This window comes from Nerophis ophidion, linkage group LG09, assembly GCF_033978795.1.
Source record: "Nerophis ophidion isolate RoL-2023_Sa linkage group LG09, RoL_Noph_v1.0, whole genome shotgun sequence".
Classification (NCBI taxonomy): domain Eukaryota; kingdom Metazoa; phylum Chordata; class Actinopteri; order Syngnathiformes; family Syngnathidae; genus Nerophis; species Nerophis ophidion.
The window spans coordinates 48772047-48798882 of record NC_084619.1 but is presented as its reverse complement, the minus strand read 5'-3'; the positions used below and the strand labels follow the sequence as shown (position 1 = coordinate 48798882).

General features: G+C 40.5%; 2 protein-coding genes across 2 annotated transcripts in view; both read left to right on the top strand.

Moving 5' to 3' along the window:
• Positions 1–13802, top strand: part of degs1 (delta(4)-desaturase, sphingolipid 1) — a 30093-nt gene extending 16291 nt beyond the window's left edge. Inside the window, exons 2-3 of the mRNA XM_061911112.1 lie at positions 7457–8199; positions 12758–13802. Coding sequence (XP_061767096.1) covers positions 7457–8199; positions 12758–12904 — 890 coding nt within the window. The 3' untranslated portion in view covers positions 12905–13802. The remainder of the gene's footprint in view (positions 1–7456; positions 8200–12757) is intronic.
• Positions 13803–17270: 3468 nt separating this feature from the next.
• The window catches only part of LOC133558721 (cytosolic phospholipase A2 beta-like), a 90130-nt gene continuing 80564 nt past the window's right edge, over positions 17271–26836 (top strand). Inside the window, 2 exon segments of the mRNA XM_061909873.1 lie at positions 17271–17279; positions 18885–18978. Coding sequence (XP_061765857.1) covers positions 17271–17279; positions 18885–18978 — 103 coding nt within the window.

Sequence of the window (26836 nt, the reverse complement as noted above, 5' to 3'; positions counted from 1 at the left end):
TATACTTTTGACCAAGCAGATTTGGACAGGACTCTCGCTGCTGTGTTGGATCCGCTTTGGACTGGACTCTCGCGGCTGTGTTGGATCCACTATGGACTGAACTTTTCACAGTGTCATGTTAGACACGCTCGACATCCATTGCTTTCGGTCCCATAGAGGGGGGTGGGTGGGTGGGGGTTTCCCACATATGTGGTCCTCTCCAAGGTTCTCATAGTCATCATTGTCACCGACGTCCCACTGGGTGTGAGTTTTCCTTGCCCTTATGTGGGCCTACCGAGGATGTCGTAGTGGTTTGTGTTGTGGTTTGTGCAGCCCTTTGAGACACTAGTGATTTAGGGCTATATAAATGAACATTGATTGATTGATTGATTGATATGTATATATATATATATATATATATATATATATTAGAGATGCGCAGATAGGCAATTATATCATCCACAACCTCATCACTAAAGTCGCCATCCACCCGAACCAACATTGTATCAAAACTGCAACTGCCCGCCACCCACCCGTTGTTATATATCAGGGGTCGGCAATCTTTACCTCTCAAAGAGCTTTTTTGAACTGTTTCACAGAGTAACGAAGACAATGGGAGCCACAACCGTTCTTGCTAATATTTGCTCGTACTCATCCAGATAACGAAAATGAGTGCGTGCTCTGAAGCTATTGTTTTTGACACCTTCTATAACATGTACAAACTGCTTGCCAGTCCAGCAACATGTTGTATGCAACTTGAGCAGATATACGTACAAGATTGAAAGGCATACTGGGTGACACAGAGTACACTGATGGTTGTGATATAAACAACTTTAACACTTTAATATGCACCACACTGTGAAGCCACACCAAACAAAAATGACAAACACATTTCTGGAGAACATCCTCACAGTAACACAACATAAACGCAACACATCAAATACCCAGAATACTTTGCATCAATGACTCTTCCTGACTATATTTTACACCCGGGGTTTGGGGTTTGGTGCTAGTGGAGTGTATAATATAGTCATTGGATACAAATGATTCTGGGTATTTGTTGTGTTGCGTTTATGTTGTGTTACTGTCAGGATGTTCTCCAGAAATGTGTTTGTCATTTTTGTTTGGTGTGGCTTCACAGTGTAGCGCATATTGGTAAGAGTGTTAAATTTGTTTATATCATAACCATCAGTGTACTCTGTGTCACCCAGTATGCCTTGCAGTCGTGTGCGTGTGTCTGCGGAAGCCACATAAAACAATTTGCTGGACTGGCAAGCAGTTTGTACATGATGTAGAAGGTGCTAAAGTCAAAGGCCTCATAGCACGCCCTCATCCTTGTAGTCTGGATAACCGTCAGCAGATATTTGCAAGTATGTTTGCGGCTCCTATTGTCTTTTTTACTTCGAGACAAGGGTCAAAACGGCTCCTTGAGTGGTGAAGGTTGCCGATCCCTGAAAAATGTATATTAAATATTTCCGAATGGTTCAACCGCCACCCGCCCGAATCAATGTAAAATCTATTTTTTTCGTCATGTTACCCGCCCGACCCGCGGTTTATCCGCGGACTCTGCGGATGAGACTGCAAACCGCGCATCTCTAATACATATATATATATATATATATATATATATATATATATATATATATATATATATATATATATATATATATATATATATATATACATATATGTATATATATATATATATATATACATATATATATATATATATATATGTATATATATATATATATATATACATATTTGTATATTTGTTCATCCGATGGTAACATATGGGATACGAGTCACATGGTTGTCTTACGTCAGCGCTGTTAAATCAGCTGTTCACCTGGCGACCTTATCTTTTGTGATAAAGAAGGAGTAAACGGGGAAGTCCATCTTAAGATGCCACCTTTAACATGGATTATTGCCTTTGCACATGTCAATGTTTGTTTTGTGTATATAAATAAACACCCTATATTCAGGGGTTAAAATGTGTGCCTGTTGGCAAGTCTGCTGGTTACTCTCTGTGTGGGAGTGTCACTGATGTCATGGTAATACATATTTATTTTTCTAAAATTTTCTCGATTGACCGGTAGGTTCCTTAAAATCGACTGGTCAATCGGGATCAATGGGTTGGCGGTCTGTGCCTTAGTTTTTAGTCTGTGAATGTTCTGTTTAAAAATGCTACTAACAGAATAATGTGAGTTGAGAGGAGCATATCTGTGCAATAATCGAAATCAATCAATTGTGATTTTTGCCATAAATCAGGATTTTTTTGATCGTAAATCCAAGTAACACGAGAAAAGTTCCTGGGGTGGAAAAAGATGCTTTTGATATGTTTTTACATCAAAGTCTATTTCGGGATTTAAGTTTCTTGCATTGGTACATTTGAAAAGTGTGTTGAATTAGGGCTGGGCGATATATCGAATATACTCAATATATTGTGGGTTTGTCTTTGTGATACAGAAAATGACTATATCGTGGTATTCCAGTATACGTTCTTACGCAGTAGCTTTTAACTGCGGGCATTACACTACAGGCTCTTCTCACTCCTTGTCTCTCCTCACAGACACTTAAAACAAGCACACCTTACATATGTCACATACTGTCACGCGTGTAATGTCATACGCCCTCGCAGAGCAGAGAGGTAGCGGCATGGGTAACGTTAGCTGTGGTGTTAACGGAGCGGTGCGAGTGGTAGTACGAGAGAAAGAAGGTGTGAATCGGGTAACAAATGGAGGAAGAAGAATTAATCCCAAGAAAAACATGGGGTCCATCGTCTGGGGGTGGTTTGGCTTTAAGCTGAAAGATGTTGAACAGACAACCTGTAATATGTCCAGTATGCGGCAAAAGCGTTGCTACAAAAAGTAGCACAACTGCTAATTTGTAGCATCTTTTGAAAAGTCACCCGCTAGAGAATAAAGAGTGCTTGAAACTCCGCATGTCAACTTCTCCGTTCGGTGCAACAACAAAATGCTGAAGCAACCATTTCCAGATCAACACCGTATGCACAAAATAGTCAATAACAGAAGGAGATAACGTCTGCAGTAACCTACCACATAGCGAAGGACATACACTATTTGATTTCCTATTATGCAGCTCATTTTTATTTGACAGTTATTGAAATAGCTTGTGCGACATCATGCACAAAAGTGCACTAATAGCTTGTTTTAAAATGTCTCTCACAAAGTTGCACTTTGTTTTGGAAATGACATGAAAGTTTTGCCACTGCTTGATAACTGTTTAATAAATACAGTTTTGGTCAATTGACTTAGTTGTGATTTCCCTCTCTGCATGAAAGTTTAAAATGAGCATATATTAATGCAGTATGAACAAGTATGTTTTAATGTAGACACATAAAATCATCATACTGGTGTGATTATAAGCATCGAGTGTTAATTCAAGGCTAAGGCAAAATATCGAGATATATATCGTGTATCGTGACATGGCCTAATATCGAGATATAATAAAAGGCCATATAGCCCAGCCCTATGTTGAATAAACTGGCTTTGAAAGAGCAACAAGGAAATGATTGAACAGCTGTTTAAGCTATCTGTGTCTGAAGTCATATCACATGAGTAATGTTCATCTGACCTTTTGGAATTCAGTTCAGACCTGAGTCTTGTAAAGTAAACGCAATAAACTTCTACGACCTGTGTAAAAAAAAAAAAAATACTGAACACAGTTTATATGGTTCAAGGCTTCACTAAAAGTTCAAGGTTCGTAGTTATGCAGCTATGCAATAAAGCATTTTGGCACGTTTGTCTTCGTTTATCTTTTCTATCTTTTAAATGTATTAATGGAAGCTTAAAGGAGAACTTCACTTTTTTGGAAATTTGCCTATCATACACATGAAGCTATATGCGGCTATTGACATATTGAGCCAGTGAAATGCTGCATCGCCTCTTGAGTTCGTGAAACTTATAAATCATGCCTCTCACTTATATAGTAGATGGTTGTGGCCAAAGAACCGAGAAGTTTGTGAACTTTGAAATTTAACTTAGTCCGTACTTGCCAACCTTGAGACCTCCGAATTCGGGAGATGGGAAGTGAGGGGTTTGTCGAGTTGGGCGGAGGCGGGGCAGGGGTTAAGGGGGAGGAGTATATTTATAGCTAGAATTCACTAATAGTCAATTATTCATATATAATATATATATATATATATATATATATATATATATATATATATATATATATATATATATATATATATATATGTATATATGTATGTATGTATGTATATATATGTATGTATGTATATATATGTATGTATGTATATATATGTATGTATGTATATATATGTATGTATGTATATATGTATGTATATATATGTATGTGTGTATATATATATATATATATATATATATGTATATATGTATGTGTATGTATGTATGTATATATATATATATGTATGTGTATGTATATATATATATATATATATATATATATATATATATATATATATATATATAATTTATTTTTGGGGTGTAACGGTACATGTATTTGTATTGAACTGTTTCGGTACGGGGGTTTCAGTTCGGAGGTATACCGAACGAGTTTCCACACGGACATATTAGGTAGCGCACCGCACGTTGTGTAAACAATGCATAGCGAGGCACTACACACAGCATGCTAGCAGCGACTGGGCTAGGACAACATGTAAAAGCCAGAGCTAGAAGACCCTCCTGCCTCGTTAACATCTCCCGTTTTGGAACACTTTGGCTGTGCAGTGCGATACATCAACGGAGGACGGAGGTTTGCCGACATTGTTCAGCAGCAGTCGGGTACCCTTCTGCCAACACGTCAAACATGCTAACCCCTTTGAAGCGTCACCACCGCATTCAAGCAGCCTCTCCTCGGCGAGTCAGGCAGGGCTGAAGCAATTTGATTTTAATGTTTTTATAGCAGCAGATTTAAAACCATCCATCCATCCATTTCCTACCGCTTGTTCCGGTTGCTGTATTGCATTAAAAACTAGATTTTGACCCACTTCTATGGTGGAAGAACAATGAGCCAAGTTAGCTTGGCTAACTTGGCATTAAGAGCAACACCTTGAGGCAGTTTAATGTTGATGACAGTGGACCCCAACTTAAACAAGTTGAAAAACTTATTCGGATATTACTATTTAGTGGTCAATTGTACGGAATATGTACTGAACTGTGCAATCTACTAACACAAGTTTCAATCAATCAATCAATGGTGGAAGAACAATAAGCCCCTCTCACTGCCTAGTTAGTTAGCCAGGCTGGGGGTAAAGAAAAGTTAATCTGAGGCTGAGTTGACTTGAAACTGTTTAATGTTGCACTTTTTATATGTAGAAGAAAAGTTTTGTCATTTTATTTCATCTGACCAACAACTTGAGGCAGTTTAATGTTGATTAACGTGGACCCCAACTTAAACAAGTTGAAAAACTTATTGGGGTGTTAGCATTCAGTGGTCAATTGTACGGAATATGTACTGTACTGTGCAATCTACTAATAAAAGTTTCAATCAATCAAAAAAAGTACTTTATATGTAGAAAAGTTTTGTTAAGAAACCATTCTGAGCCTTCTACGTTATGGATAAGGTGATGGGCTTGCTCATTATCTCTTAAAATGGCTCAGGAATCTCTGAGATTGATACTATTTTGATTATATCTATTTACTTGCAAACTTTGTAAGTGTGTTTGTGTTATAAATCAGATGAATATAATCATAGCTTTAATGTAGTGGCAACTTGTTTTTCAATTCCACTAGTACTTTAAGGAGGTCGTCACGGAGGTACACAAAGTTCATAGTCGAACGTTCATATACTCGTACTATCTAATTATATTTATTAATGATATATCCTTTATATTACTATAATATGTAAACATATATACATTATGTATAGGCTATATATACCGAAGCTACTTGATAAGCTGCCATCACCCTAAAATATAAAGCCATCTAAGCTAAACGTACATTTTTGAGGTGTTTACATTATTAAAAGTTAAAATGTGAGTTACTTTTTCTGAGAAACTGCATTTTCAAAACTGATGGAAAAAATGTCCGTTGTAAATATCACTGTAGGACATTAGTTCTCTGAATTTAAAAGTGGAGAGAGACAATGGATCTACGCGCAAATTTTTTTCCACTTAAAAATAATTGTTTGTAGTAATGAATATGATTACAACATTTTACATTATGTTTGTGTTCAATTACTGTAAGCGTGTTTATCCTTAACATTCCTGCGACTTCATTTAACACACTATAACATTTTAAGTCTTTTTTTTTGGACATATGTGCCTCAATAATATCGTACCGTGGTTTTAATACTGTGATAATATTGTGCCGTGAGATTTTAGAATGCATGAGCAATGAATTTACTGCGTCCTTTCTAGGGGTGTAACGGTACACAAAAATTTCGGTTCAGTACTACCTCGATTTTGAGGTCACGGTTCGGTTCATTTTCGGTATAGTAAGAAAACAACAAAATATACACTTGTTGTTTTTTTATTCACCAAATTTGTAAACTATGGCATATTATACATATACACACAGGGTCCATTGCCAAAGTTAATGTGGTCAACATATATGAAATGAAAACTAAATAATATAGGCTCAGAATGGTTTCTTAACAAATTCTTTCTACATATAAAGCACTTTTTTTGATTGATTGATTGTTTGAGACTTTTATTAGTAGATTGCAAAGTATAGTAAATATTCCCTACAATTGACCACTGAATGCAAACACCCCCAATAAGTTTTTCAACTTGTTTAAGTCCGGGTCCACGTTCATCAACATTAAACTGCCTCAAGTTGTTGCTCTTAATGCCAAGTTAGCCAAGCTCATTGTTCTTCCACCATAGAAGTGGGTCAAAATTTAGTTTTTAATGAAATACAGCGACCCCGAACAGGACAAGCGTTAGAAATAGGATGGATGGCTGGATGGTCTTAAATCTGCTGCTATAAAAACATTTGTTATTGCTTCAACCCTGCCTGGCTTGCCGAGGAGAGGCTGCTCGAATGCGGTGGTGACGCTTCAAAGGTGTTAGCATGTTTGACGTGTTGGCAGAAGCGTACCCTACTGCTGCTGAACAATGTCTGCAAACCTCAGTCCTCCATTGTTGTATTGCACCGCGCAGCCAAAGTGTTCCCAAATGGGAGATTTTAACGAGGCAGGAGGGTCTTCCAGCTCTGGCTTTTACATGTTGTCCTAGCCCAGTCGCTGCTAGCCTGCCATGTGTTGTGCCTTGCTCTGCTTTATTTACACAACCTGCGGTGCGCTACCTAATATGTCCGTGTGGAAACTCGTTTGGTACACCTCCGAAACCCCCGTACCGAAACGGTTCAATACAAATACACGTACCGTTACACCCCTAGTCCTTTCAGATGTTGATGTGTTCGGGATGCATGACGCGCACTGAGTAACATCACTGATAATGCATTTATATTTTCAACGGATTCATATTTTGTGAATTGTGAAAATAACTTGTGTATCTTTCCTTCCACAGCTAAATATCCACAAATCAAGTCCCTTATGGGTCCTGACCTGAGGCTGAAATGGATCGTGTGCATGATGGTGGCCATACAGTTTTTAGCTTTCTATCTGGTCAAAGATTTGGATTGGAAATGGGTTTTGTTTTGGACTTATGCCTTCGGCAGCTGTATCAACCATTCAATGACCCTCGCTATTCACGAGATCTCCCACAACACCGCCTTTGGAAACAACAAAGCTTTGCGGAACCGATACTTTGCGATGTTCGCTAACCTCCCTATCGGCCTGCCGTACTCTGCCTCGTTCAAACGCTATCACTTGGACCATCACCGATACCTTGGAGGTGACGGCGTGGATGTAGACATCCCTACTGACTTTGAAGGCTGGTTCTTCTGTACGCGCTTTCGCAAGTTTATCTGGATTATTCTGCAGCCCCTCTTCTACGCCATCCGGCCTCTATGCATCAACCCCAAACCCATCAGTCAGCTGGAAGTGACCAACGTTGCTGTTCAGCTCACCTTTGACATTCTGCTCTACTGGGTATGGGGGGTCAAGCCTGTGGTGTACATGCTGGCTGGCTCCTTGCTGGGGATGGGTCTACACCCCATCTCTGGCCACTTCATAGCGGAGCACTACATGTTTCTCAAGGGTCATGAGACATACTCCTACTACGGCTCCCTCAACCTGCTCACCTTCAACGTGGGCTACCACAATGAACACCATGACTTCCCCAGCATTCCTGGGCGGATGCTGCCTATGGTTAGTATACCCAACAGTTCACAAATCTTCATAAATTGCAGGGGTAAATGTGTTGGAACTAGGGGTGTAACAGTACACAAAAATGTTGGTTCGGTACATACCTCGATTTAGAGGTCACGGTTCGGTTCATTTTCGGTACAGTAAGAAAACAAAGAAATCTACATTTTTTTGGTTATTTCTTTATCAAATTTGCAAAATCTTCCACCAAAAATATTTTTCTTAGTGGATGATGTGAAGTAATAGGAACCTTGGATAGGTCAATAATTCATAATAACGTTGATTTTGATTCAATATTATGTTTTGAGCAATGACAGTTTGAAAGAAAAAAAACAGCTTTGTTTTATTAGTCAACATTGCGACTTTTTCTAAATTACATTTAACTTTTAAGCTTTTTTATTTCATTTTTGTTATGTTTTTGTTTATTTTAATAGTATTTTTAGAATGTGCCGTGGGCCTTTTAAAACATTCGCTGCGGGCTGCAAATGGCCTCTGGGGCACACTTGACACCCCTGCTATAGAAAAAATAAAAATAAAATCTGATAAATCTATGTAAAAAAAACAGCCTGGCGACGCATGTGCGATTATCATAACTCTCTCGCTCTCTCTGTCTCTGCCCCTCCCTCACGAATGCTGCTGCGTGCACAATTTGTTTAGTTTTTAACCCCTTCTTATCTCTGAACGTACATTGTTAATAGACACAACCATAACTCAAAATGCCGGGCATTTGAGGCATTTAAGAAACCCCGCCCGGACAGCCCCGCAAAAGAGGACATGTCCGGTGTAAAAAGCACGTATGGTCAGTCTATCCTAGCCCGGTCGCTGCTAGCACCGGACATTTCCTCTTTTGCTAGCATGCTAAAAGCGACCGGGCTAGGATAGACTGACCATACGTGCTATTTACACCGGACATGTCCTCTTTTGCGGAGCTGTCAGGGCAGAATTTCTTAAATGCCCCAAATGTACGGCATTTTTGGTATTGTTTACACTACTTAATATGTTCGTGTGAAAATTCATTTGGCACACCTCCGCATCGAACCGAAACGGTTCAATACAAATACACTTACCGTTAAACTCCTAGTAACCAAGACTTTTAAAAAAGACAGACTGAAGCTCTGTTTCTATTACCCTTAGAAACGAATAAACCCTAAATATCGCAATACGAAACAGTTTCGAAAAACCTCTCAAATATCGCTAAAACATGTTTGCGCTCTCATGAGGTGGTTTATGAGAGGTTTTGATATTGATGTTTTTCGCAAAAGCATGATGGAAACAATTTTTTCGCATTTAGAGGGCACCTAAACACCATGCAGGACGAGGACAGACGGGTCTTCTTGGTCTTGCTGTTGATCGGCGGGCTTGGGTCGAGCCAGGTGGCACCGCCGCACCGGCCCCCTTACCTGCAATAGGCTCAAAGAGACCCACATGCCCCAACAAGGGTCAGGGGGCCGTGAGGACGTTGCCTTTGAGCGATCAGTCGCTGCCTTTGTTTCGCAGCAACAGCAGTGGCTGCAACATCTTTCTCAAAGTGGAGTCTCGCGGGAAGAGATTTTATGAGAATTTACGGCTCATGACGCAAAATCACACGTGGTCTATCGAAATTTGAGAAAAATTCCTTTTATTATGCGAAAAACTGCAATGGAAATGCAGCGAGTCACCAACATGTGTTTTAATTGTAGTAAAACAGACATTTTTGGTAAAATGTGTCAGGGTCGAATACCATGAGACATTATATAGACACAGAAACAGAGAATAGAAGACAAACCAGTGATTGCTTCTCTCGTACGAGGATAGTGACCTGGAGAAAGTGTTGTCAGTTACAGGCTCCAACTCACTCTGAAACCTTTTTCCCACTCCCCTCGCCTTTTTAATTAATTCGGGAGACCCTGCGTTACATACACACACACACACAGCTGTACTAAGGGAAGAGGGGGACTTACAGTTGTGTTGGAAACATAACACCTATGTTAAGAACATAACACATGCAAGCAAATACAGTAACTTCCTGTGTTGCTCTCTCATCTGCAAACTCGTCTTTGCGGTTGGCAGGTCAACCAACCTAAGTTCAATCTAACGACAAGTTTCGTTTCTCTTCAGCTTGTGTAACACAATGCATAAGCCAACAATCATATTTGAATAAAAAATAGATAACTTATTTACAATTAATCCAACAAAATGTTTGCCATAGGCAGCACGGTGGACCAGGGGTTAGTGCATCTGCCTCACAATACGAAGGTCCTGAGTAGTCCTGAGTTCAATCCCGGGCTCTGGATCTTTCTGCGTGGGGTTTGCATGTTCTCCCCGTGACTGCGTGGGCTCCCTCCGGCGTCCTCCCACCTCCAAAAACATGCATCTGGGGATAGGTTGATTGGCAACATTAAATTGGCCCTAGTGTGTGAATGTGAGTGTGAATGTTGTCTGTCCATATGTGTTGGCCCTGTGATGAGGTGGCGACTTGTCCAGGGTGCACCCCGCCTTCCGCCCGAATGCAGCTGAGATAGGCTCCAGCACCTCCTGCGACCCCAAAAGAGACAAGCGGTAGAAAATGGATGGATAGATGTTTATCATAAACCAGGGGTGTAACGGTACAGAAACATTTCGGTTCTGTATGTACCTTGGTTTAGAGGTCACAGTTCGGTTCATTTTCGGTACAGTAAGAAAACAAGAAAATATCAATTTTTTGGTTATTTATTTACCAAATTTGTAAACAATGGCATAACATACATATACAAACAGAGTCCATTGCCAGGTTAATGTGGTCAACATGTGTAAAATAAAAACTAAATAAGATAAGGCTCAGAATGGTTTCTTAACAAAACCTTTCTACATATAACCTGCTTTTTTTGATTGATTGATTGAGACTTTTATTAGCCTGGCTAACTTGGCAGTGAGAGAATATATGGGCTCATTGTTCTTCCACCATAGAAATGGGTCAAAATCTAGTTTTTAATGCAATATGGACTTAAATTTGCTGCTACAAAAACATTTGTTATTGCTTTAGCCCTGCCTGACTCGCCGAGGAGAGCCTGCTTGAATGCGGTGGTGACGCTTCAAATGGTTTAGCATGTGTTTTGAGAGTAGCGTGTGTCTGTGTCTGGTGTGTCTGTGTCTGTGTCTGTGTCTGTGTGTGTCTGTGTGTGTCTGTGTGTGTGTGTGTGTGTGTGTGTGTGTGTGTTTGTGTGGCCCTTTAATATGGGACAGCTAGTCTCCCGTCCAAAGGCAAAACCTAGTAACTCGCTTCTAGCTGCTTTTGAGAAAACAAATGAAAACCAATCTATCTTGATGCTGTCTTACAAAGATTTACAAAGTCATCAAACGTATAAGATGTTTTCTTGAGCTTTCATTTTCTTGCCGATTGAGCCATGGATTGAATCTGCTCTCATGAACGTGTGCCCTTTTTCCAGGTATTTTATCACAATCTCAGGTGGGCCCCATTCTGCATTTGCACATTGGGCAAGAGCCGTGTACAGCGTCCAGTTTTTATTTTGACCTCCACAGTTATCTGCCCAAAAGAGTATGCAAGGGGAAGAATAAAAGAACAATACATTTAATGAAGGTGCTTGCAACGTCCTGGGCCAATCTTCCAAATATCCCCTCGTGCCATAATATCACATAATCAGGTTGACCGTCGGCCCCCATTCGTGCAAATGTCTCATTAAAAACAATAAAGCGACTGACAAAGAAGCTCCGATTGGTCCCTTGCGATACTAGGTTTTTCTGTTGTATCTACGCGGTTATGTGTTAGTTGCTAGGTCCTGCCATGCGCGTAACAGCTTACTTACGGAACAAATTACAATATCGCATACACTATTGTAAAGCATATCACCTAGGAACTCCAAAATTATTATCAGCTCAGTTTTGACCCAAATTGAGTTACTGGGTTTTGCCTTTGGACGGGAGATGTGAGGTGAGTGTGTGGGCGAGCGAGGTGAGGGAGCGGTAAAGTGCGGGAGTGGCTAGTGTTTTGTTGGATTGGCTGTGCGCAAGATCTCAATAAAGCCACGATTTGCAACTAATCGCCGGACTCTTCATTTACCCTTGAGTCCGGATCCGTGGAAACCCACTGCCGGGTAGAGTGAAGGGTGTTGCCCCCGAGAATACATCAGCCCTGGAGGAGTGTCTCCCCTGCGCTCCTCGACTACGGTCTGGGAGCCGGAAGCAGGAAAGGTGCAACACATGTTTGACGTGTTGTCAGAAGCAGCTGCTGAACAATATCAGCAAACCTCCGTCCTCCATTGTTGTATCGCGCAGCCAAAGTGTTCCCAAACGGGAGATCTTAACGAGGCAGGAGGGTCTTCCAGTTCTGGCTTTTACATGTTGTCCTAGCCCGGTCGCTGCTAGCATGTGTACTCGTTCGGTACACCTCCAAACCGAACCGAAACCCCCGTACAGAAACGGTTCAATACAAATACACGTACCGTTACACCCTACCATAAACTGATTCATACAGTAGTTACACTGAGGATCCCTTTGACAATATAAGTGTTATATTAGGGGGGTATCTACTGGACCTTGGTTACAAATTTCTGGATTTCTTCATGTCTTTGTCTTGTTTTTGCAGGTGAAGAAAATTGCAGCAGAGTATTATGACGGGCTTCCTCAGTACACGTCGTGGGTGAAGGTCCTGTATGACTTCATAATGGATGACACATTAAGTCCGTACTCGCGCGTCAAGAGGAAGCTGAAAGGAGACGTCAAACTGGAGTGATTTCCATTGGGTCCTTTGGAACAAAGCTTATAGGTATTATCGAAATATGATTTAATTCACCGGAAAATGTTTTAGTTTGGTCGTCAAGCACATTGCTCATATTGTACTGTACAACTCGATTTAACAACGTATATGGAACATTGTTACAGTTTATGGGCTATACCTGGTATGTGTATAGGTCAAACTAATATTTTTTACAAGAGTTAGACTCTTATGTTTTGGTTGAAAAAGTATTTTGCAATTTTGACTTTTTTTTTAATGGAAAAAAGTTTTTAAAAAAAGAACAAATTATTTTTTATCCATTGTAAAAAAGAATCTTCTATTTGGCGTTTGCATCATAAAACAAACACGTGTTAGAAATGATCTTCCAACATTCGCCTTAAATATACACAGGTGTGTTCTTCACACTTCATGAGCTTTCCTGAGAGGTAAAACGAGCACCTTTAGTCAATCCATATAATTACGAAAACCAAAGAACTTTGTCAAGTTCATGAATCCAATGTGGACATTTGTTTTCAGCTCATAAAAATAACACTTTTGCTTTCACCTTTGAAATTGCCATAATCAGATTCATTTTGTGTGAGCATCTGGCCAGAGAGAAGTTCACGTTGCCGCCGTGCCTTGTTCTGATTTTAACTGCTTAGCATCCCACATTTCATGTGCTGCAGCATTTTACCACCCGTTGCTTACACATTTATAACTAATGCACTATTGAAAAATAAGCTTTTGTTGCATTTGAGATGATCTGAAATTAGCGCATTTCTGATCGGAGATGGACTTCACATGTGGTCTTCATTCAAAGTGACTAAAAGTTTTTATCAATAAATGTTCATAATGTATCATGATGATGTTTTGTGTCTTCACAGAAGAAATTATAATAAAATTGTGACTAATGGAATTGTCTTTTTTTGTTACACCTTTTGTGAATAGCATAGTGTTTTTCAACCATTAATTTAACCTAATTGGGCTAAACATTTTTTTTTCGCAAACCAGTAATTATAATCCGCAAATAATGTTCCGTTGTTGAGTGTCGGTACTGTCTGGAGCTCGGCAGAGTGACTGTGTAATATTCTTCCAAATCAGTAGGTAGCAGGAGGTAGTTAATTGCTTTGTAGATATCGGGAACGACGAGGATGGTTTGTCGTGATCACAATATGCAGACGGCAGCTGGAGGAAGAATGCAGGTAAAAAGGTATCTAATGCTTAAACCAAAAATAAACTAAAGGTGAGTGCCCCTTAGAAAGGGCATTAATGTTAGGGAAGGCTATGCAGAATGAAACTAAAACTGAACTGGCTGCAAAGTAAACAAAAACAGAATGCTGGACGACAGCAAAGACTTACAGTGCGTGGAGCAGGGATAGCATAGCGTTCACAAAGTACATCCGTACATGACATGACAACAATGTCCACACAAAGCAGGTGCGGGGAATAGCGCTCTAAGGAAAACATGAATCTGCAACAGGAAAGTACCAACAAAACAGGAAAAGCCACCAAAATGAAAAAATGTGCCTTGGCTCAAAAAAAGTTGAAAAACACTGATATGGGAGTGTATGTATCCAAGGAATGATGACTTACTTTATAAATAAAGTTGATTTAATTTGATTACAGATCCATTGTACTTCCTGCTGTGCTAGTTTAAGGAATTTGAGTCGTACAAATGCTACAAAAAGAACCTATGTGTATTAAAATGTTTGTTAAAAAATAATAGTACAATCATATTTTGGAAAAAGCTGGCGTCAAGTAGGCAACGGAAGTTGATTACTTTAGACGCATGCGCAAACGAATCAGGCCGCGACTAAAGCGTTCCTTTTTGAAGAAATCGCTCACGTGAGTACAATTTTTACACTAACGCAATATTTTGTCATATAAAATTCTAATGTCTCCCATTGGACTTTATTATAATTTAGTTTTGTTTTGCTGGGGAAACTGAAAGGGCTCCGAGCACGCGTATGGCTTTTTGACATCCGAACATTAAACTAATTAATTGTACATTCCACAATTGAAATGGTTTGCAGCGCGAAACGTGTACTAAATTACAAACTACAACAACAAAATCCAGCCTTATTTAGTGTAAAATATGCGCTCACATACAGTAATTAATTTTCCGAATTCCACGGATTCATACGCATGCGCGAACGCAGGGCGCAGGAATTCGAGGCTCAGTCGTATAGAGAAATTTGTCCAATAACAGGGACTTTGGGGTTCGAACCTTGATTCCAGGTACTCTATCTATCCCTCTCTCTGTCTCATATTTTAAACACATATAATAAAATGTAATATGCATTAAATCAGTCCAAAGTTCGCCCCTGTAAAACATTTTAGTTTTTTAGTGTCCACTGGAATGTTGTAAAAAAAAATGAATTACTTATTATTGGTAGTACTGTATTATAAATATTACAATAAATGACTTTGTCAAGTATAAGTATAGTTTTAATCCACTTATTGATTCATCTACAAATATTGTAGTGTTGATATGTCTACACATGTGGAGTACAGTTTTACTCCACTTGCATGTACAAATGTATACTTCACACTACCCCCCCCCTCACGCCTTCACCACAGTTTGATTCCACTTGGGGTGATGGACGGGTTAGTAGCACTTATACAGCAACAGCCTGCGTCCGTAGCCCCCAGTCCCTCCCCTCTGTTGCAAGTTTTGTCGATTCTATGTTTGTGCTAAAAATCTCAATTTCCTCTCTGGGATTAATAAAGTACGTCTGATTCAGATTTACTCCACATATTGAGGCATGTCCAAAAAAGTAGAATAGGAGTACCATGTGGCCCCTTCCCAAGGTTCGAAAATGAGCGCGCTTCCCACTGCACTGCCATTTTGTCGATATTGATATTTCTACCGCTTGTTTTCATTAATTCATTAAAGAAAAATAATAACAGTTGATTTGTAATATCAATCACAAGTGTCTCAAAGGGCTGCACAAGCCACAACGTAATCCTCGGTTCAGATTCCACATCAGGGCAAGGGAAAACTCAACCCAGTGAAATGACGATGAGAAACCTTGGAGAGGACCGCAGATGTGGGTGACCCCTCACTCCATCTAGGGCAACCGGTGCAGTGGATGTCGAGTGGGTCTTGCATATCATTGTAAATGTCCAGTCCATTGTGGATCCAACATAATAGTGAGAGTCCAGTCCATAGTGGGGCCAGCAGGAGACCATCCCGAGTGGAGACAGGTCAGCAGCGCAGAGATGTCCCCAACCGATGCACAGGCGAGCGGTCCGCCCCGAGTGCCGACTCTGGGATATATATATATCCATCCATTTTGTACTGCTTATTCCCTTTACAGATAGACAGAAAACATTCACACACTAGGGCCAATTTAGTGTTGCCAATCAACCTATCCCCAGGTGCATGTCTTTGGAAGTGGGAGGAAGCCACGCAGTCCCGGGGAGAAAATGCAAACTCCACACAGAAAGATCCCGATCCCGGGATTGAACCCAGGACCTTCGTATTGTGAGGCAGACGCACTAACCCCTCTGCCACCGTGAAGCCAATCCATTATTATTATTTTTAAAATGTTTGTATTATGAAATTGACATATGGAGACTTTAGCAGATGTTTTGTTGAATTTGTGTGAACATGTTTGGGTATTCTCATTTTTACACATAAAAGTCAAATAATTTAATCAATAATAGTGTGTGAATGTGAGTGTGAATGTTGTCTGTCTATCTGTGTTGGCCCTGCGATGAGGTGGCGACTTGTCCAGGGTGTACCCCGCCTTCCGCCCGATTGTAGCTGAGATAGGCACCAGCGCCCCCCGCGACCCCGAAAGGGAATAAGCGGTAGAAAATGGATGGATGGATGGAATTTCAATGTTCCCTAAATATTTGCATGGCATTTCTGTTCCAGATATTATTCAAATATTCAAATGAAGGAGTGGCAGCAGACAATCAGCAAACGCTCTTATGGTATTTTACTGTACTGCATCGCACAGCATCAAAAGTAGGGTCTTCCAGATGGAGAGGTGGAGAGGGGACCTCTGTTTTAGGGGTTACCAAAGTGTGGCCCTTGGATACAGTATTTTTGGGGGTAGCGTATATCAAACAATCAAATACAAATTAATGTAAAACCTCTATTTTATGTTCTGTTTACATCTTGTCCGTGCAGAAATACATATAACATAAAATCCATTTCATCTTTGTAAGAAGATCAACAAAAAAAACCCTCGACCATAAAATATTTATTTCCCTACTCTAAGTGCCTTTGTGCTGGAGGGGAAATATTTCCTTGGCAGGTTGGAACATTCAAAAAACACACAAAGTACATGATGTTACAGTATTTGCATCGTGCACCAATACAAGTTGAGCGCGAGCAGAAGTTTTTTGTCACTCGTATTGAACTTTACCAGCCATGGCGACGGTAAGTTTAAAAAACAACTACGATACTACGATATTAATTTGATGTTAAATTGGTTTTGGTCATATTTGCTTTGTTATTGTAGGCAAGGAGACTTGTTTGATCCCCACATTTTTAGATGTCAGTTATTTGTGACTTCTCTCTCTTTAACTCTGAAAAGATGTCCAGATGTGTTTGCTGACCTGAGATATGCTTTGACTTCTTTATATATACATATATATATATATATATATATATATATATATATATATATATATATATATATATATATATATATATATATATATATATATATATATATATATATATGTATATATATATATATATATATGTATGAGTGGGAAAAATCACAAGACTACTTAATCTCTACAGAACTGTTTCATGAGGGGTTCCCTCAATCATCATATACATATTGCGCTCTACCACAGTATCGAGCACTATTTTCAAGACATATATACATATATACATATATATATATACATATATACATATATATATATGTATATATATATATATATATATATATATATATATATATATATATATATATATATATATATATATCCATCCATCCATCCATCCATCTTCTTCCGCTTCAGGAGAACATCTTCACCGTAACACAACATTAACACAACAGAAACAATACCCTGAATTCCATATGTTACAATATACACCCCCACCACCAAACCCCGCCCACCTCAACCGACGCACAGAGGTGGGCGATGATGTGGGGGGGTAGGGTGGTAGCGGGGGTGTAGTCCGGAAGAGTCAGCGCTGCATGGGATTGTGGGTATTTGTTATGTTGTGTTTATGTTGTGTTACAGCGAGGATGTTCTCCTGAAATGTGTTTGTCATTCTTGTTTGATGTGGGTTCACAGTGTGGCACATATTTGTACCAGTGTCAAAGTTGTTTGTACGGCCACCGTCAGTGTGACCTGTGTGGCTGTTGATCAAGTATGTCTTGCTGTCACTATCTGTGAAAGCCACACACATTGCGCGACTAAGTTGGCATGCTGGTGATTCGGTGAGTGAACGAACGCAGAGTGCGACAAAGCCCTGTCACAGTCCGACTGAGATATAATCGCTTGGGCAAGAATTGGGACAATCCTGCGAGAGGGTCATTGAAAGTCCCGGGGTAAAATGGTAGGATTGGTAAGTATGTTGCTAGGGTGGGATAGCCATTCGTGGAAGGTGAACCCACTTTGCATCAAGTTCCTGTAACCAGTGCCCCCCCGGTAGAGTGAATGTGAGACCCCTGATCCTAGCAATTCAGAAAAATTCTGTAAAATAATGGTAATTTTTCTGTGGAATTGCCAGCATTGTCACTTCATTAAAGGTGGTTGATCATAATAATTTGGAAAAACTCTGTAGAATAAAGGTATTTTTCTGCAGAACTGTTTGCATCATCACTTTATAAAAGGTGGTTAATCTTAATAATTTAGTAAAAATCTGTAAAATTACGATATTTCTCCGCAGAACGTTTCATGAAAATTCCTGTAAATATAATATTTTCTATCATTATTTGGTTTACAATGTTTTACTTAAATGTTATGGTTTTCATCTGGCAGCTAAATGATCGTTTTTTTTACAGATTTTTTTTTTTTACAGTGTATCATATTGGTTTTACAGAAGGATGGTGCGTGCTGCTGGACACTGGGCGTCAACATAATTCGGGCAGAAAACATCCGTTCAGCAGACTTTTGTAAGTGACAATATTATTTCCATCTTATCACTTTATTTGCTGGTTGCCCATAAGAATCCATAACTAGAACATAAGAGTGTGTGCTTCAAAGGACGTTTGGATCACACGGCCGATTCCGTTAATGATCATCCATGATCATTATTTACATGTAATAACTGTAAATTTTTTATGTATTTATGATTCATGGTTTTGATAGTGTAACAATATCAACACAATATTTAAACTGGTTTATTATTTCCTTTTATTACATACAGTTGTTTGATCAAAACAAACTCAGTAGTACACAATAACTAATAATAAGCGAAATGATTAATCCCTGTTTCACACGAGGGTAAAGTTAGAAAGAGAACTGGGACATTCGGACATATCGGCTCAATAACTCAAAAACGAAACGTCTTTTAAAGCACACATGATACCTTTTTTGAACCGTTGTACATAGGGTACCTAAGGATGTGTTTTTTCAACTAGCTGAAGGCTACAAACAACGTACAATATTTAAAAAAAAAAAAAAATCCAGTATTAAAAAACGCTATTGATTGAAACTTTTATTAGTAGATTGCACAGCACAGTACATATTCCGTACACTTGACCACTAAATGGTAACACCCGAATAAGTTTTTCAACTTTTTTAAGTCGGGGTCCACGTTAATCAATTCATGGTACAAATACAGTGGGGCAAAAATGTATTTAGTCAGCCACCAATTGTGCAAGTTCTCCCACGTAAAATGATGACAGAGGTCTGTAATTTTCATTTTAGGTACACTTAGACTGTGAGAGACAGAAAGTGAAAAAAAAAAAACAGGAATTCACATTGTAGGAATTTTAAAGAATTTATTTGTAAATTATGGTGGAAAATAAGTATTTGGTCAACCATTCAAAGTTCTCACTGATGGAAGGAGGTTTTGGCTCAAACTCTCACGATACATGGCCCCATTCATTCCCTCCTTAGCACGGATCAATTGTCCTGTCTCCTTAGCAGAAAAACAGCCCCAAAGCATGATGTTTCCACCCCCATGCTTCACAGTAGGTGTGGTGTTCTTGGGATGCAACTCAGTATTCTTCTTCCTCCAAACACGACGAGTTGAGTTTATACCAAAAATATTCTATTTTGGTTTCATCTGACCACATGACATTCTCCCAATCCTCTGCTGTATCATCCATGTATCCATTTTGGTATAAACTCAACTCGTTGTGTTTGGAGGAAGAAGAATACTGGGGGTACTTGAAGGTATGTCAAGGGGTACGTGAGATTTTTTTTTTAAATATTCTAAAAAAAAAAAAAATCTCCTCTCTGAGCTGCCACCTTACAGTGGTAGAGGAGTTTGCGTGTCCCAATGATCCTAGGAGCTATGTTGTCCGGGGGCTTTAAGCCCCCTGGTAGGGTCTCCCAAGGCAAACTGGTCCTAGGTGAGGGACCAGACAAAGAGCAGCTCGAAAACCTCTATGAAAAGTAAAAACAAAGGACCCGGATTTCCCTCGCCCGGACGCGGGTCACCGGGGCCCCCCTCTGGAGCCAGGCCCGGAGGTGGGGCACGATGGCGAGCGCCTGGTGGCCGGGCCGGGCACAGCCCAAAGAGAAAACGTGGGTCCCCCCTCCAATGGGCTCACCACCCATAGCAGGGGCCATAGAGGTCGGGTGCAATGTGAGCTGGGCGGCAGCCGAAGGCAGGACACTTGGCGGTCCGATCCTCGGCTACATAAGCTCGCTCTTGGGACATGGAACGTCACCTCACTGGGGGGAAAGGAGCCTGAGCTAGTGCGCGAAGTAGAGAAATTCCGGCTGGAAATCACTTCGACGCACAGCAAGGGCTCTGGAACCACTTCTCTTGAAAGGGGCTGGACTCTCTTTCACTCTGGCGTTGCCGGCAGTGAGAGGCGACGGGCTGGGGTGGAAATTCTCGTTTCCCCCCGGTTTAAAGCCTGCACGTTGGAGTTCAACCCAGTGGACGAAAAGGGTAGCCTCCCTCCACCTTCGGGTGGGGGGACGGGTCCTGACTGTTGTTTGCGCTTACGCACCAAACAACAGTTCAGAGTACCCACCCTTTTTGGGTACACTCGAGGGAGTACTGGAGAGTGCTCCCTCGGGTGATTCCCTTGTTCTGCTGGGGGACTTCAACGCTCATGTTGGTAACGACAGTGAAACCTGGAGAGGCGTGATTGGGAAGAATGGCCGCCCGGATCTGAACCCGAGTGGTGTTTTGTTATTGGACTTCTGTGCTCGTCACAGTTTGTCCATAACAAACACCATGTTCAAACATAAGGGTGTCCATATGTGCACTTGGCACCAGGACACCCTAGGCCGCAGTTCCATGATCGACTTTGTAGTTCTGTCATCGGATTTGCGGCCTCATGTTTTGGACACTCGGGTGAAGAGAGGGGCGGAGCTTTCTACCGATCACCACCTGGTGGTGAGTTGGCTGCGATGGTGGGGGAGGATGCCGGACAGACCTGGCAGGCCCAAACGCATTGTGAGGGTTTGCTGGGAACGTCTGGCAGAGTCTCCTGTCAGAGAAAGTTTCAATTCCCACCTCCGGAGGAACTTTGAACATGTCACGAGGGAGGTGCTGGACATTGAGTCCGAGTGGACCATGTTCCGCACCTCTATTGTCGAGGCGGCTGATCGGAGCTGTGGCCGCAAGGTAGTTGGTGCTTGTCGTGGCGGTACCGACAGGCCAAGCGGTGTGCAGCTTCAGCGGTCGCAGAGGCCAAAACTCGGACATGGGAAGAGTTTGGGGAAGCCATGGAAAATGACTTCCGGATGGCTTCGAAGCGATTCTGGACCACCATCCGCCGCCTCAGGAAGGGGAAGCAGTGCACTGTCAACACCGTGCATGGTGCGGATGGTGTTCTGCTGACCTCAACTGCGGATGTTGTGGGTAGGTGGAAGGAATACTTCGAAGACCTCCTCAATCCCACCAACATGTCTTCCTATGAGGAAGCAGTGCCTGGGGAATCTGTGGTGGACTCTCCTATTTCTGGTGCTGAGGTTGCTGAGGTAGTTAAAAAGCTCCTCAGTGGCAAGGCCCCAGGGGTGGATGAGATCCGCCCGGAGTTCCTTAAGGCTCTGGATGCTGTGGGGCTGTCTTGGTTGACAAGACTCTGCAGCATCGCGTGGACATCAGGGGCGGTACCTCTGGATTGGCAGACCGGGGTGGTAGTCCCTCTCTTTAAGAAGGGGGACCGGAGGGTGTGTTCCAACTATCGTGGGATCACACTCCTCAGCCTTCCCGGTAAGGTTTATTCAGGTGATCTCAATTACAATCCCCAAAGAGGGCACTTTAAGTTGATGATTACTTCTCTGTAGAAATCTTTGTTTATAATTGAATCACTTGTTTATTTTTTTAAATACATTTTTAGTTATATTTATATCTTTTTTCCAAATAGTTCAAGAAAGACCACTACAAATGAGCAATATTTTGCACTGTTATAGAATTTAGTAAATCAGAAACTGATGACATAGTGCTGTATTTTACTTCTTTATCTCTTAAAGTGCCCTCTTTGGGGATACTAATTGAGATCCATCTGGATTCATCAACTTAATTCTAAACATTTATTAACAAAAAAAGAAATATTTAACATCAATATTTATGGAACATGTCCACAAAAAAATCTATCTGTCAACACTGAATATTGCATTGTTGCATTTATTTTCACAGTTTATTAACTTACATTCATATTTTGTTGAAGTATTATTCAATAAATATATTTATAAAGGATTTTTGAATTGCTGCTAATTTTAGAATATTTAAAAAAAAATCTCACGTTCCCGTTGACATACCTTCAAGTACCCCCAGGGGTATGCGTACCCCCATTTGAGAACCACTGTTCTAAAGATCCCGAGAACTTGTTTTAAAACCCGTGGAGACCTGGCATTCCAGGCTATAGCTCCCAGACTCTGGAACAATTTTCACCAGTCCCTCCGTGATCTTGACTGTGTTGACACTTTTAAGAAAGATTTGAAAACTTCTCTGTTTAGTAAAGCTTTAAGTTAATTCACCTTTTAACTATCAATTTTAATCCACTTTGTATTCTTTTTATGTTGTTGCCCTGTTGTTTTCATTGAATTGTTGTTTTACTTCACTATTGTGATTTTATCTGTGTAAAGCGCTTTACAAACACAATTTACTTACTTACTTAAAAAGCATTTTTTCTGCCTATTTTTAGTCAAGGTTAAGGACAAAAATCATTTGACGATTCTTTGATCAGTGTATATTAAAAGTAATAAAGGACACATGTTTTTTGGGGGACACCTGCTAAGGAAATGAATGAAGGAATTCAAATATTTTGTCCACTAAACTGCTCGTATGGATCAATTCCACCAGTTTTACTTATTTTTTTCGAGGTGGCAAGACTTTCGAACAGGGGCCAGTGTGTCCCGGTACGTTCCCTTGATTTTTTTCTTTTGTACGATCCATTTTAATTTTCTAGTTATTTGCAGCCATGTTAACAAAAGCTTTCGCCGCAGAAATGGCGACTGAATCCCCACAATGCATTGCAACTCATGTGCGCTTTCGAGAACTGTTAGCTAAATTGTAAGCATGTTTTATATTTTATAAGTTTTATTCATGGACACATGTTAAAAGCGCAATGTCAATGTTGATGATGAGCATTTATTAGGAGAAAAAAAAACAGTTTATGTCAAGCAGAAAAATGGTTGTTTATTTAAACTATTTTCACTAAAATACGCCTTGAGCCCTTAAAGCAGGGGTGTCAAACTCAAATACAGAGTGGGCCAAAATTTTAAACGGAACAAAGCCGCGGGCCAAGGTTGAACAAATTAACCTTTTAATAGGGACCCAAACAAGGTTTGCATTAAATATTGAACAAGCAAGGCTGATATAACTTTAGTGACATGCAAAATCCAGTTTCTAATAATAGTAATAATAATTAAAAAAATATCAATAGCATATCAAATAAAATTTAAATAAAAATGTTATGCCTTTTTTTCTATTTGCAATCTTCTGAGGTAAATATCAAATTTTTTCCACAGGCTAATAATAAAATTGAAAATAAAATAACAATAATGAATGAACCAAACATTCAAGCCTTGAAGTAGCAAGAGAAAGTGCATGAATAAAATGTAAATTTTTGGTCAGTTTGCTGGAAGTTTCCCGGAAGAGTTAGTGCTGCAAGGGGTTCTGGGTATTTGTTCTGATGTGTTACGGTGCGGATGTTCACCCGAAATATGTTTGTCATTCTTGTTTGGTTTGGGTTCACAGTGTGGCGCATATTTGTAACAGTGCTAAAGTTGTTTATACGGCCACCCTCAGTGTGACCTGTATGGCTGTTGACCAAGTATGCTTTGCATTCACTGTGCGTGTGTGTGTGTGTGTGTGTGTGTGTGTGTGTGTGTGTGTGTGTGTGTGTGTGTGTAAAAGCCACAAATATTATGTGACACGCTGTAAGTCTGGAGGAAAAGCGGATGTGACGACAGGTTTTAGAGAACGCTAAAGGCAGTGCTTTGAATGCACGCCCCCAATATAGTTGTCCGGGTGGAAATCGGTAGAAATTCGGGAGAATGGTTGCCCCGGGAGATTTTCGGGAGGGGCACTGAACTTCGGGAGTCTACCGGGAAAATTAGGAGGGTTGGCAAGTATGAGTATTAGCGGTGAATGCGGTGTTACAGCGGCACTGACGCTGTATAACACCAGCGGGCCAGCTCTAATGCTAAATTGATATTGCCTCAAGGGCCAAATTAAATTACACGGCGGGCCAGGTTTGGCCCGCGGGCCAGAGTTTGACACCCATGCCTTAAAGTGTGTTTGATTTGTTCCAATAAATAAAAAAACAAAACAAATAATAATAAATACAACTTTCCTGTGTCTTCAATTACAGTTAAACCTCAGTTTTCGTGCTCTTCTTTTTGAGATTTCAGTTTTAGATTAGAATATTTGCCCAAATTGGGCTCGGTTTTAGATTTTGGCTGGTCAGAACTATTAGGTCTGAGTGTTTTCGTGGCAACATTTCCAGAAAGCTAAGGACCGGGAGCTCGGACTTAACCCTTCACTATTATTTCTATTTCATACATTCCCAGTAAATTGAATCAACATCTAACTTGTCAAAATTATATTTTTACTTTTTTGGGGAGCAGAGGAATTCTTATAAGTAAGAATAAACCTGGTTTTGGTTATCATGTGACTAAAATTGTACGTAACAAGCAAAACGTGGATGGAAATGTATGTTGAAAACCAAATTATAGGAAAAGTGAAAAAGTCGGAAAGTTGCCAACAAATCATGTGTCATGTGATAGTCAGCCTTCCCAGGATATTCCTCAAAACTGCCTGCTCAGTGGCCTTGTGGTTAGAATGTCCGCCCTGAGGTCGGTAGGTCAATGAGTTCAAATCCCGGCTGAGGCATACCAAAGACTATAAAAATGGGACCCATTACCTCCCTGCTTGGCACTCAGCATCAAGGGTTGGAATTTGGGGTTAAATCACCAAAAATGATTCCCGGGCGCAGCGATTGCTGCTACCCACTGCTCCCCTCACCTCCCAGGGGGTGGAACAAGGAGAAGGGTCAAATGCAGAGGGTAATTTCACTCCACCTAGTGTGTGAGTGTGGCACTTTAAAAGCCTACTGAAACCCACTACTGCCGACCACACAGTCTGATAGTTTATTTATCAATGAAGAAATATCAACATTGCAACACATGCCAATACGGCCGGTTTAGTTTACTAAATTACAATTTTTAATTTCCCGCTGAGTTTCTTGTTGAAAACGTCGCGGAATGATGACGCGTACGATGACGCGTGCGCGTGATGTCTCGGGTTGTAGCGGACATATTAGCCCAGCACCACACACGGCTAAAAGTCGTCTCTTTTCATCGTATAATTACACAGTAATTTGGACATCTGTGTTGCTGAATCTTTTGCAATTTGTTCGATTAATAATGGAGACTATAAAGACCAATGCTGTTGGTGGAAAGCGGTGGATTGCAGCTGCCTTTAGCACCGAGACACAGCCGGTGTTTCTTTGTTGTGAAGCTTTAACACAGAGCAGTCAAGCGAACATGTTTCTCTACGTCAACCAGCAAGTTTTTGGATGGGAAAATTGTGATATTAAGTCAGCTCTTACCGGAGACTTCAGTGGATTATGGGACCTCCTCCTGTAGCTGTCAAAAAGGCATCTGTGATCTTGGCTCCTCCATTGGCTTCTCTCTGAGACACTGGCGTTCGCCGCAGCCATCCGACTCTCAGGTATGACTTTAGAATCTCACTAAAACACTATTAAAACAATAAGCAGATAAGGGATTTTCCAGAATGATCCTAGTAAATGTGTCTAATTACATCTGAAACGCTACCACTGTGGCCGCCCGGACCCGTCGCTTTTTCTTTTTCTTTTTTTTTTTTTGTGCCTCACTCTAACTTTCCTCATCCACAAATCTTTCATCCTCGCTCAAATTAATGGGGAAATTGTCGCTTTCTCGGTCTAAATATTTCTTGCTGATGGAGGCTATGATTATAAACAATGTGAGGATGTGAGGAGCCCTACAACCCGTGACGTCACGCGCACATCGTCTGCTACTTCCGGTAAAGGCAAGGCCTTTTTATTAGCGACCAAAAGTTGTGAACTTTATCGTGGAGGTTCTTTACTAAATCCTTTCAGCAAAAATAGGGCAATATCTCGAAATAATCAAGAATGACACATAGATGGACTTGCTATCCCCGTTTAAATAAGAATATCTCATTTCAGTAGGCCTTTAACTTTAACTTTAACTTTAAAATGGCTACCTGTCTGTTAAGATAGCTAATACCCAGAAGCTTGGACTCTATTTTACAATCAAAGTTCATTTTAAATCAATTAAACCATTTTAATCCTTTAAAAAGGGTGTCAAATATGACACGTCAATTGTTGTTGT